The sequence below is a fragment of the Tyto alba genome, unplaced genomic scaffold (assembly GCF_018691265.1).
Source record: "Tyto alba isolate M040663 unplaced genomic scaffold, T.alba_DEE_v4.0 Super-Scaffold_45, whole genome shotgun sequence".
Taxonomy (NCBI): Eukaryota; Metazoa; Chordata; class Aves; order Strigiformes; family Tytonidae; genus Tyto; species Tyto alba.
In genome coordinates this window covers 36,670,275-36,682,468 of record NW_024881321.1, presented here as the reverse complement: position 1 = coordinate 36,682,468, position 12,194 = coordinate 36,670,275, and the positions used below count along the sequence as shown (strand labels likewise).

The 12,194-nt window shown below is 37.1% G+C and overlaps 1 protein-coding gene across 2 annotated transcripts in view; it reads left to right on the top strand.

Moving 5' to 3' along the window:
• Positions 1–12,194, top strand: part of TUBGCP3 (tubulin gamma complex associated protein 3) — a 68,781-nt gene that overhangs the window by 20,103 nt on the left and 36,484 nt on the right. For both annotated transcript variants that reach the window (XM_042806094.1, XM_042806093.1), the window contains exons 6-8: positions 2,858–3,030; positions 5,642–5,760; positions 8,958–9,083. In XM_042806094.1, the coding sequence (XP_042662028.1) occupies positions 2,858–3,030; positions 5,642–5,760; positions 8,958–9,083 (418 nt within the window). The remainder of the gene's footprint in view (positions 1–2,857; positions 3,031–5,641; positions 5,761–8,957; positions 9,084–12,194) is intronic.

Below are 12,194 nucleotides of genomic sequence, written 5' to 3'. Positions count from 1 at the left end.
TTTCTTTGCCTTGGTCTGTGCTGGTAAGACCAGCCCAGGACCCCGAGACCCTTGGGAATGTCTTCACTGCTCCTGATTTGTCCCTGGCAGAGGATGATCAGTGCTTGTGGGACCTGATGGGATGCCTCCAGAAGTGCTGAGGGAGCTGGCCAGTGTCCTTGTGAGGCCATTCTTGGTAATGTTTGAAATGTGGCAATTGAGGGAGGCTCCTGAGGACTGGAAGAGATCAAATGTCACTCCTTTGTTCAAGGAGGAGTATTCAGGGAACTACGGGCTGGTTAGCCTCACCTCCAGCCCTGAAAGGTGATGGAGCAACTAGTCCTGGAAAGCATGTCTATACGTGTGAAGGACAAGAGGGGGTCTAGGAGTAGTCAGCACAGACTTAAGATTGGTCAAGCATGTCTTCCCTTTCTTACAGCCTTCTGTGATGAGATGACTGACTTGGTAGACAAGGGAAGAGCAGTGAATGCTGTTTATTTCAACTTTAGTAAGACTTTTTACACTGTCTATCTAACATCCTTATTGACAGACTTAATAAAATAAGCACTAAATAAGGTGACAGTGAGGTGGACTGAAAACTGGCTGACATACTAGACTCAAAGGATTATGATCAGTGACACAAAGTCCAGTTGGAGCCCAGTCACTAATGGGGTAGCCCAGGAGCTGGATCCTTCATCCCAGCTGACAGCACAGAGTGCACCTTCAGCAACTTTGCAGATGATCCAGAACTGGGAGAAATGGTTGATAAAGAAGGTAATTTAGCTGTTGCTCAGAGGGACCTCAATAGGCTCTGGAAATGGGCTGACAGGAGCCTTCTGAAGTTCAGGGAAGTTCTGCAGTTGGGGAGGAATAACTCAGTGCACCAGTACATACTGGGAGCTGACTGACTGCAAAGCAGCTTTGCAGTAAGGGCGCTGGTGTTCCTGGTGGACACTAAGCTGAACATGAGTGTACAATTTGTGGTAAAGAAGGCAAACAGCCTCCTGGGCTGCATTAGGAAGAGCATCACCAGGAGATTGAGGGAGGTGAACCTTCCTCTCTGCTCAGTACTGGTGAGGACACATCTGAAATGCTGGGTCCAGTTACAGTACAAAGAAAGACATGGACGCACTGGAGGGAGTCTGGAGAAGGAAGTCCAAAACTTAAGGGTTTGGGGTGCCTGACAGATGAGGGGAGGCTGTGAGAGCTGGGACTGTTCAGCCTGGAGAAGAAAAGGAGCGGGGGATCTTACTCATGTGATTATGCCTGGCCAGGGGAGTAGAGAAGTCTGAGCCGGACTTTTCTCAGCAGTGCCCAGGGGAAGCCCAAGAGGTAATTGGCAAAACTTGTAAGACTGGGAATCGCCATTAAACGTAAGGGGGAAAAAAAAAAAAATGTTTTTTGCAGTGAGGTGGGGGTCTGTGTTTGAGGGCAGGAGTTATGTTGTGAAACACTGAAACAGGTTGCCCAGAGAAGTTGTGTAGTCTTCATGCTTGAAAATATTCTAGGCATGACTGGACAATGCACCAGGTAACCTTCTCTAGTTGACCCTGCTTTGAGCAGGAGGGTTGGAGGAGGTGATTTCCAGAGGTCATTTCCAACCTCAACCATTATATAATTCTGATACAGTGCAGAAAGGTGTGTCAGTGAGGTTATTTCGTGTATCTGCTTCCTCAAGAATATCATCAGAACCTACCCTGTTCCTGACATATTCTTGGTCTGACCTGTTCAGACTGTTCCATTTTATTTCACTGCTCTCTCTTTAGTCCTGTGGTCTGTGAGCTGGGCTAGCCAAATTAGACCTTTCTGTGAGCTTAATTCCTCCTGAACTTCTTAACATGTGTTTCCTTTTGTTGTTTCTAGAGTACATTCTTCCTGAAGTGTAACAGCCTAAATTCAGTGCAGTACCCTAGTTGAGGTGTTGAAAATGCTAAGTGCAAGAGCTGCTGTTTTGGGAGCTGTGTTCTTGTTCAGTAGCTACAGTCATAGAAGTATCATGTGTGACCGTCCCATGAGTTACGTGGCAGTTGAGAGGGAAGGCATTCCTTGACTTTTTTTACATGGACATTTGTGCTGCAGTCTTGTTCCATCTCTCCCTGCAACTGTTTTCACAGCTTTGTTGAGTTGGTTGTTTTTTTCCCTTTTTTTTTTTAAGATGTGTATATTTCAAAATATTTACATTCAAATAGAGGAGGGGAGAGCAGCAAAAATCCCTTGCAAATATTTTCAACTTTAGCTTTCATCATCATGATACAAAAATAATCAAAGTTAACTTCTAGTCTTAACATTTTTCATGTTTAAGACTAATTTTTGAGATGAATTGACAAGCTTGAGAGGAAGGGAAATCAGAGCTCATCTAGATGTTCCCGCCTTGATCACATCTTCAGGCACTTGGTACAAACAGTCCTAAACAGTAAAGTAGCAGGGAAGTGAACTTCCTCTTCTTTCTGTGTTTTCCATTAGTTCTTTGTCATGTAACTACAGTTTCAAGTGATAACAAAACTTAAATATTTGTTGTTTATTCTGACTGCTATTTTTATAGTTGACTGCACTTTTAATCCATTTCAGCATATCTACACGGTTTAGTGTGGACAAGGTCAGTCTTCAGTATGAAATAGTATTTGCCAAATTCATACCTCCTTTCTTTTCTACATTTTTTTTTGTTTGTTTTTTGAAAGTGTGCTCTTATAAGAAGCAAAACATTGCTTGTATCTTCTGCACCCTTTTTTAAGGTTCTTTTATTTTAAAAAATGAACAAACAGAACATGCACAAAAACCACACTCAAGCTTGGGGCATTTTTCAAAATTTGCATACCCCAAACCAGGTGATGGGTACAGAATCAAAGTTTTTAGATGTTTCTTCCTTTTGTCCTTTTAGACAATCCTATCAAGCTCCAGGTGTTGGAGATTGCCTCCGTCAGCAGTTAGGGTCACGTCTTGCATGGACGCTAACTGCAAGCCAGCCTTCTTTACAAAGCACTACCTCAAAAGGCTTTTCAAATGCTGCCTCCCGTGGTGTGCCAAGGTCAAGGCGAGAAGGAGATACAAGTGGTGAGCAAAGATATATTTGTTGAAGATAACTTTTTACAGTTGTTATCTATATCCTTCATTATTTTTTCATGATTTTGAAATAGTCTTATAGCATGTTGAATCTTTTGAGGAGTGTTTTGCTAGAATTTATTCGATAGAAGCAAATATGCAAGACTAGTGTATTTGGCCACAATCTCTTTGGCTGGTTGTTAATTTCTTTTGCAGTGATTGGTTTGATAATGTGTTCTGGTCCTCTGAAAAGACTGACTGCATTGCAGTGTTTGTCAGAATCAAGTGATTGTGGTTTGTGAGTAATGATCACTCTCTATGACAGAAGATGCTACTGCTTTTAGAAAGTCAGAGATCTAAATGAATAGAACTTGCTGAAATAGACTTATCCATTTGTGATTCTGTCTTTTAAAACTTGGAAATGTGCACTTGGAATATAGAGCTCTTAAAACTATTTTTTCTTTAATTAGCATGCTGTTTATGATGGATATCATTCGAGCAATTAGCATAAAATATTGTCAAGAAAATAAAAAATAGACAAATATTAACTAATTTATTTGCTCGATTGAGTGGCTGGAAACTGGAAACTGATGCCTAGAGCATCTATTCTGAACTTACACAAGTGTAATTAGGGAGAAATTGTTCAACAGATGATCTCTGTGGCACTTTTGTAAGTCTCAACCCACTCTAAATTTACTGTAAAAGTGGGAGACGCTTCTGAATAAGAGAGCTAATGGCAGATGTTGTCATCCTACAGTGCTATTACTCTCTGACAAAGAAAGATAAGAGATGTGGGGTTTTATGATGTGATTTTTTGGTTTTTTGTTTGTTGTTTTTTTTTTTTTTTAACTCCTATATAAAGAAGTGTGGATATAGTCTATCTGCCATCTCTGAGTAACAGGACACAGAGCAACAGCTTATAGACCAGAGTTTTACTGGTATATCAGAGGGCAGCATTGGTCATTTAGAACCTAACTGACAATATTGTTGATGTGCAAAAGGACACGTATATATCTATTAAAAAATTATAAATATGTATGTATGATAGATTGAATATATAGATATATATCAACTATATAAATATAGAAAAATATAAACATATATAAAATCTAGCACTGTCTCTTATTTTTCTTATACTATTTACCATAAAGAGCAGTACAAACTTGTTCTAGCCAGCAGCTGTGACTCTTGATACTTATGTGGGATGGGTAAAAGGACTGAGGTTGTCTTAAATATAGTCACTTGTTGATGTAGAAATACAGGTAGGACTGCATTCAGAATATAAAAGGCTATTGTATTTCTATGTAAATGCATTTCTATGTATGTATATAGATGTATTTCTATGAAAATGATTGTCTTAGAACTAATTTAAAAGTTGGTTTTTGTTTTTCTTTTTTTTTTTTTTTTTTTTCTTTCTTGTAAAGTTGGTTGCTATTAATTGGAGTTTTCTTATTGCTACACCTATGCAGACAGTATAATCAGGAGTATTGTATGGTTGATATTAATACCTGGTGTATTATTTACCAATTAAACGTACACTTGAACCTTTTACCATATCACTAAGAGTTCCTAAAAGGGACCAGTTTATTCTTGTGCACATCTTAGTATTAAGAGAGGAGTCTGAGTTTTAAACTGCATCTTGAGGTGATGGCTACTTTTGCCAAAATAAGAATAGAAATTTTTTTGGTTTTGTTTTTATTCTGGGAAAGTAGATTATTTGGGCAACAAACTGATGAGAGTAAGAGTGCTGTCAAATTTGGGAGAAGCATGTTGTGGCATCTGAATTTCTGGTTAGTTGTTGAAATCGTTTCATTATTAATACCTTAAATGAAGTTACAAAAGCAGATGGTGCTGTTCTGCCCAGAAAAGGTGGGTGTAGTTGCAGTGGCCTGCACAGCACGTTTTTCAATCTTCTGTTTACTTTAAATCAATAAATATCCTAAATTTAAACATAATCTAACTCCTGACTAGAGGTATGAACCAGAAGCAAACTGGATGCTGCAGTAGCAAAAGCTTTACTAAATCAAAGCTGTCTCTATCTTTAGAAACAGTATTTACCCTTTTCTGTTTGCCAGCTCTATAGGTGTTGTGCAGCTGGCAGTCTGGTTCTGATCACTCTTTTCACTGAGCGGTGGCATATATGGTTGAAAGCCAATATTAAACAAGCAGATCTTCATTTTGGATTAACTCTGTTTTCCTAGCTGAATGTAGAAGAAATCATTCTGTAAGTCCATATTAACAACCTCAGCTGTTTGTTTGAAGAAAGGTAAAGTAGTTACGATGCTTGTCTCAGAACTTGCACTGGTGATTGAATCAGAAAAGATAAGTTTAAGAACTGGCTAAAGTGTTGATTAAAATATAACATGTCCTGTGTCATACAAGCCAACCTGCTCTGACAGAATCCAAGGTATCGATAGAAGCAGGTAAAGGGAATTCTTGGCTTTCCTGTCAGGTTGTAAGAGGACTTAAACCATTCCTTCACAGGTTATAAACATAGGCTTGCCTTTTTTTTGGCTAGGCTTCTAAATAACATTTTGAAGTTGTAATCAAAACTAATTGTCCCAACAAATCTGAATACTGTTTTGTTTTTTGTTTTTGTTTTGTTTTGTTTTTTTCTTTCTAGGCTCTGTTGAAATAACCGAAGCAAACCTTGTAAGAGATGTTTTGTATGTCTTCCAGGGAATAGATGGCAAAAACATCAAAATGTGCAATTCTGAAAATTGCTATAAAGTGGAGGGAAAGGTACTGTATAGTGATTTGTATTTCATATGTGAGCAGAGAGGTGTGTAGGGGAGAAGTAGCCATGAAAAATATGTAAAAAAAAAAAAAAAAAAAAAAAAAATCACAAGTCTTTACTCCTTCCCCCAGGTTTTTTTTTGTTTTGGTTTTGTTTTGTTTTGTTTTTCTTTACTACAACAGAGTAGATTCAGTAGTACTAATTTAAAATTGATTGGGTAGGATAGATCCCAGAGAGAAACTAGCATTTCATAAGATGTGAATAGACTCCCATTTATTAAGCCTTTCAGCCTATTAAGATTCCTAAGCTAGGGCTTAATTTGAGGATTTTTGTCATTATTTCCCCTCCCTAGTGTCTAAGAAGAAATATAAAGCAGATGCAGGCTTTTGACCACATTATTGGATTAAATTTATCAGCCTGATATGTGGAATGGATGCTAGCCACTTGATGTTATGATCTTGATTACAACTTATAAATGATCGAATGGGGTAATGCAGATCACCCAAGAAAGGACTGGTGATAGAACTGAAGAAAATGCTTTCAACTCATGTTGTTGATAGAAAATCCTGCTGATATGAATTGGAAGGAAGGTGTCAAATAGTGGAGAAGCCTGAGAGAGATAAGATCTTGCTTTAAGCTGGTGAGATGTTAAGCATATTTGCAAAGTGGAAAAAAAACAATGGTGAGATTCAGTCAGCTGAAGAAAGAACAAAAAAATGACACTAGTTGTTTTAGTATCTTTTCATTCAGTATTTAGACAGTACTGCATCACAGTTCAGTTTCAGTGTGTTAAATGATTTTCATATTCTTGTTCAAGTGGAAAGGCAGTGCTTCCAATTTTAACTTGTATTAAGAAATTTGTACTATGTCATTATGACACAGTCCTAAAATAGTGGGAAATTGATTTGGGGCTGTTTCATGTGCCAAGAGCACAGTAGACTTGTCTTAATGTTGATAGCTGAAGTAATTTCCTTTTCTCCTCCATAATAATAGTAAAAAGTGAAATGTATAATTCTTCCCCCTGTTACTTTACAATGACATCTAAGGCTGCTTAGTGGAAGGAAAAATGGAAAACGTAAATCTTGTTAAATCAGTTCCATGTTGTTAATAAACTGATTATTAAGGATGCCGTCTTCTGTACCTGTAGATGCTGCAAAGTTTGTAATTCCTCAACACCTGAACTGAGCTAATTATGTTGCATATGTAAGTTAGATTATATGTGGCAAAGAAAAGGTAGTCTAATAGATTTTTGTAGAGGAATGCGGAGAAAACAATGGTTGCAAAATTGCCACTATGAGTTCCGTTAGTTTTCTGTGTAGCTCTAATATCAAATAGGCTAGTTTGAGGTGAAAAACTGGAATTCTGCTAATACAGGGAGTTTGAGTTTTCAGATTTGTGGTCAATAATGCTTTTTCCTGAGAACTTTGTGTCTACAGTTATTTCTGTGAAGTCAGTTGTCTTCTGTCCTTCTTCCTCACTGGCACTTGTACCAAGCTACTGGACCCACCGAGGATGAAATTATTTGACTGACCAGGGCTGCAGCTGGAGCTTTTTCTCATGAAAAAGGAAGGCCAAGATCATACCTCCTCTAGCTGTTTGACTGCATGTTAGGCAAAATAGTCAAAGCACGTAGTTTTCCCTCAGCTGCACAAAGAAAATGTCATTGTACACAGTCTGTTTTTTCCAGAAAAAACATGCTTTCCAAGCTGTTGTTCTTTCCTGAATGTTTGCTAGTGTCAGCGTTAATATTAAGTCTGTTGGTGACATTCAGCACTGTATAAGCTAGCAGGCTCTCATTTGATCTAAGAGATACAAAGGTAGTAACACTAAGCCAATTTTGCTTGTTCATCATTTGATTCCAGAGGATGTGTGTTGTATGTAATGCTTGCCAGGTACCCTGTAGTTGCAGAATTCTAAATAGTTCTTAGGTCATCTCTTTCGATTTAGCTGTGGGCAGAGTTTCTAACTGTCCAGTTATGCTTGTTTGGGCTAGAATTTATCCTATAGAAATCATTCAAGAAGTTAAAGCTGTGTCTCTTTAGCTAGACAAGAGGGCCAAGGACTGAAGTCTGGGCTTACAACCAAATGCTGCTGCCTAGGTCAAGCCCACACTGCTGTGGCTAATACACTCTGTAGCTGCTTTTTATCTTAAAGAATGCTTCTACTGCTAACTAAGAGGCTTAACGAATGAGCTTCATTTCTAGCTCTTTGACAATCCATTCAGCTTGTTAGTGCACTTCCTTGCTTTGGTTTGGACTGTTCCAGTTGGCCCTCCAAGATAAAATTGTCTGTAGAGGTGGGATAGGCCCAATCAGTGTGGACAAAAGTCAATCAATCTACCTCCTGGCCTACTGTATCAGTTTCTTTGTTTTCCAATAAAATTTTGAGAAATTGCTGATGGTGTTCTTAGGTAATGTGACAAAATGTTGTAGAAGCAAATCTCAATTAGGAACAAGAGAAATAGTGTCTTATGTGTTCGTAATTTAAAGGAAGAAATGTGCTGATTCAGATGAAAATAGTAATAGTAGTTAGAGTGTTGAGATTACTTGCTGGGTGAAGTGAGATATCTGGTACGAACAGTAGAAATGGACTAGAAGAGCTCAGAGGGGCACATGATTAAACAGCTTATAAAAGCTGCTACTGGTGGATCAGACTTAAACTTGGCATTTGGATTCTGTAAGTTTTGGTTCCTGATACCTAGTCTGCCATTGGCTCCTTTGCCTTCTGTTAAAGGTTTGTTTCACATGTAGTAGCAGCTATTTTCTTTAGGGTTCTTTGTTAGTTTTAGTCACTGACTCCTAGAGCTCGAGTATTTTCAGTCTTGCTGATTATCAGGACAAAACGAAGTGTGATTCTACATCATAAAATTTTAGATTTCTTCCTCTTTTTCTGAAGACCTTTTTGTTACTGCCAGAACTGCCTAATTTAAAAAGAGTGTATGAATACTGTTACATTAAGATTTCCAAAAAGGTCGGTCAAAGTTGCTAGTAGTTTGTTGATGCTGCCTTTCATTGCTTATGTGTATAAATTTAATGCTATTTGCTTGGTTTTCTGCCTTTTTTGGCCCTATCTCTGCTATAGAACTTAAAATGATTTTCTGTACTGGCTTGTTTCATGAGAAAGAGGGGTTTTTGTGATGACACAAGTGTTGGCATGGTAGATTTGACTTAATTGCAAGTTATTGTTCCTGTTGACTTTGTAGGTGAGCTTGTCCAAATCTCTCAGAGATACTACAAGTAGACTTGCAGAGTTGGGATGGCTACATAATAAAATAAGAAAATACACAGACCAGAGGAGTTTGGATCGTGCATTTGGACTTGTGGGACAGGTAGGTCAGCTAGAAAACTGATTTTTGCTACAATATTTTGGTCTTGTTTCCCTTAGAATCTACTGAGTAAATGAAGTACTAGACTGATGTGTAAACTTTGGAGCTTGTATTATTCATCCTTTGATTTGCTCTTTTTATGGACTGCTGCTTTTGGTGTGGGTCATGTTCTGAAGTCAAGGGAAAGGCATTTGTTCTTGCTGGTTGTAAGGAGGAGTTGCCCCTGTCCTTTGTAGCTGGAAAGTCTCATGCATAAATTCCTTTTCTTAATCTCCTTTTTAAATTTTTTTTAAGTACTGATGCATGTTTATGAACAAGAACATTGCTTAAATGGGATGGTGGACCCCTGAGCTAATTAATCACCAATTCAGTTGTTTGACCTATGCAGGAGACACTCTTGTCAGCTAACATTGTTATTTGTGTGTTAATTCTGCACTGACTTACGTAAAATGCAAATACCCCATTATCTTCTGCCCTTTCTTTTGAATACAGCATCAAAGAATATTAATTTTTGTTTTTATAGGTTTCATCATCATGATTTGTAGTCTACAGTAACTTCACAGCTGCTGTAATACCCAAAACCACATTTACTGCTAAGGCATTCCCGTTTCCTCTCACTTGCTCCCTCTGTAAAACTGGATATTATCCCTTCTGAGTCGACAGAAATGTTATCCTTGCCTCTAGCCATAACATCCTACCTAATCTGCCAAGAAATTGAAGTGCTTCTCCCTTCAGTCTAATTTTTCTTAAGAGGTCAGTAGAGACACTGTAGTGCTTCCTACTTTTCTAATGTTTTATTCTGTTTCCTTCTGTCTCTTATTCTAAGTATCCCTTTTAGTTACATATAAATAATTATTTTTCTAGTGATCCAATGCTGATTTCCATGTTTCATATGGTAGTGCTACTGTATATGTATTTTCTTCAGACTCTCCCCCTTATATCTGGGTGAAGTTTCTTATTCCTTATCTAGTAGCTTCCTGCTTATATTTATTTTTACTGTCTCTGGCTTTACTTTTCAAGTTTACAGCAAGGGGAGAACATTAATTCTTCAGTGAATTTAAATGTGCAATATCTTAATTAGCATGTGCAGGTTTCAGATCCTGTGCAGAAAGCTGTGCAGTTAGCTAGCTGAATCTGCATAGCTCTGATGCTGTTAATTTTGTTTGAGGCAAGCACTTATATATATATTTCCAGAACATAAGTGTGCAAATAAAAACATCTATTCTACTCCTGCTGTCAGTATCTGGGCATAAAGAGTATATAACATTGTTCTTCATGGCTTTTATAGCTGACAATTTCAGATGCTGCACACTGTGCATTAAGAATTTAGCACGAGAAGATATTGTGCATTCTAAAGCATCTTTTGCTTACGTGTTAAAAGAATGCTCGTATAACCCCCCCTGTTTACACCACATGTAGGATAAGATGTCTGTCACCTCTTTTATTATAATTCTGGTGACTGTTTTTACCATGCAAAATGTCAGGTATTGACAATTATTAGGAGTAGAGATACAACAATATACTACACTTCAACATTATATTTTTGTACATTTGCTATTTAGCATCTAAGTTTTACTTTGTCCTCAAAAGAGCAAATAGAATAGTAGAGATAGCAGGCATTTTAATTTTTTTTCTCTTGAACAAGCATTCTGTTTCCTTCCTGAATTCTCTTTTGCTGTAGACCAAATCAGAATTCTAGGATAATGTCCAGTTTTCCGTAACAGTTTGGGAAACAAAACTCTGTAGTTTGTGATGCAGGAATTGGCACTGGATGTAAATTTTAACTTCTAAAGCTTCTCTGAAAAGTTGATGGCCAGTTAGATTCTAAATCCTTTTGGCTACTAAAGTCAGTGACTACTGTTCTCACTTTTTGAGTAGACGTATAGTGTCTTTGAATGTTTTCTTGGAGGCTTTACTCTGCCTTCTATCTTGGCAAGTGCTACTGTAATAGGTTCAAAAATGTACTGAAGAAGCAAGTGAGAAGAAATGAAAAGTGGAGTTGCATGTAAAGGGATTTCTTGTTGCCCTTCAGTATCCTCTGGAATAAAATGAATTTCAAGTTTCTTTCTACCCTCTTTCCTTGTAAAGGACACAATGGCAAGATTAATTTTTTTTTTTTTTTTCCTAGGCTTCTTAGCCTCTTAGCAGGAAAGAAGACTTATTTTCTCCTTGTGCTTGTAGTAATTATTTCTCCCATTTACATACTCCAGTGAATAAATATTTTACTTTAAACTCTTGAGTTCTTTTTGTGTGGTTTTCCTTATTTTTTCCAAATTACTTTGACTGTGATGATTTTAAAAGTGTTCAGGGGAAAGTCTTGGGGAATTTCCTATTAAAAAAAAGTCCATTAAAATAGATATCAAAATGATTATCTGAGAATTTGTTAAGAAATCAGTTCTGAAGAATTTGTGTGTGTGCATGGAAGTACTCTTCAAAAAACCGACCAACCAAAAAATTAAAAACTCCAAAAAGTGTTTAAAGCCCAAAATTTTCAACCCAGATGAAAATTTATGAGCCACATTTTTAATTCTGTTTTAGAAAATGTGTTGCAAAATTTTTTTTTAGTCTGTATGTTAGGTTAAGAACACTGCAAAAACAAAGCAAGACTCCAAGACCCCAAACTGTGGAAAACTATATATTACTAAACAAGTATTCTTTCAGGAATTGTTTTTAAAATCTACCTTTAATTATTTTTTAAACGACCCAGAGTAGTTGTGCTTAGAATTGCTTTACAAAGAAGAATCTTTGCTTTAGTTCAGGCCTGTTAATTTCTGCACGTTTTACAGATTTCTTGGGATATACTTAGTGTTATTAATTTCTTCCATGTCAAGTGAAGAATCATATATTATCATAGATAAGATGCCAAAAATTTAGAGTATTTGATCCAGCAGCACTTACAGGGAGTATTCTTTTATGAGCATTGTGTTTTCTTCTTCATGTCATATAGTCTATAGTGTAAATATCACAGTTGCCTAACTTCTGTGTTCTTAGGGCTCTCCTGAAATTGGAACTCTGTTACCTTACTACATACTGTATTTTATGCAATTATTAAAGAAAATTTCTTCTGGGTCATGTTATGATTTGAATATCCCTATGGTAATTATTAATGTCTTT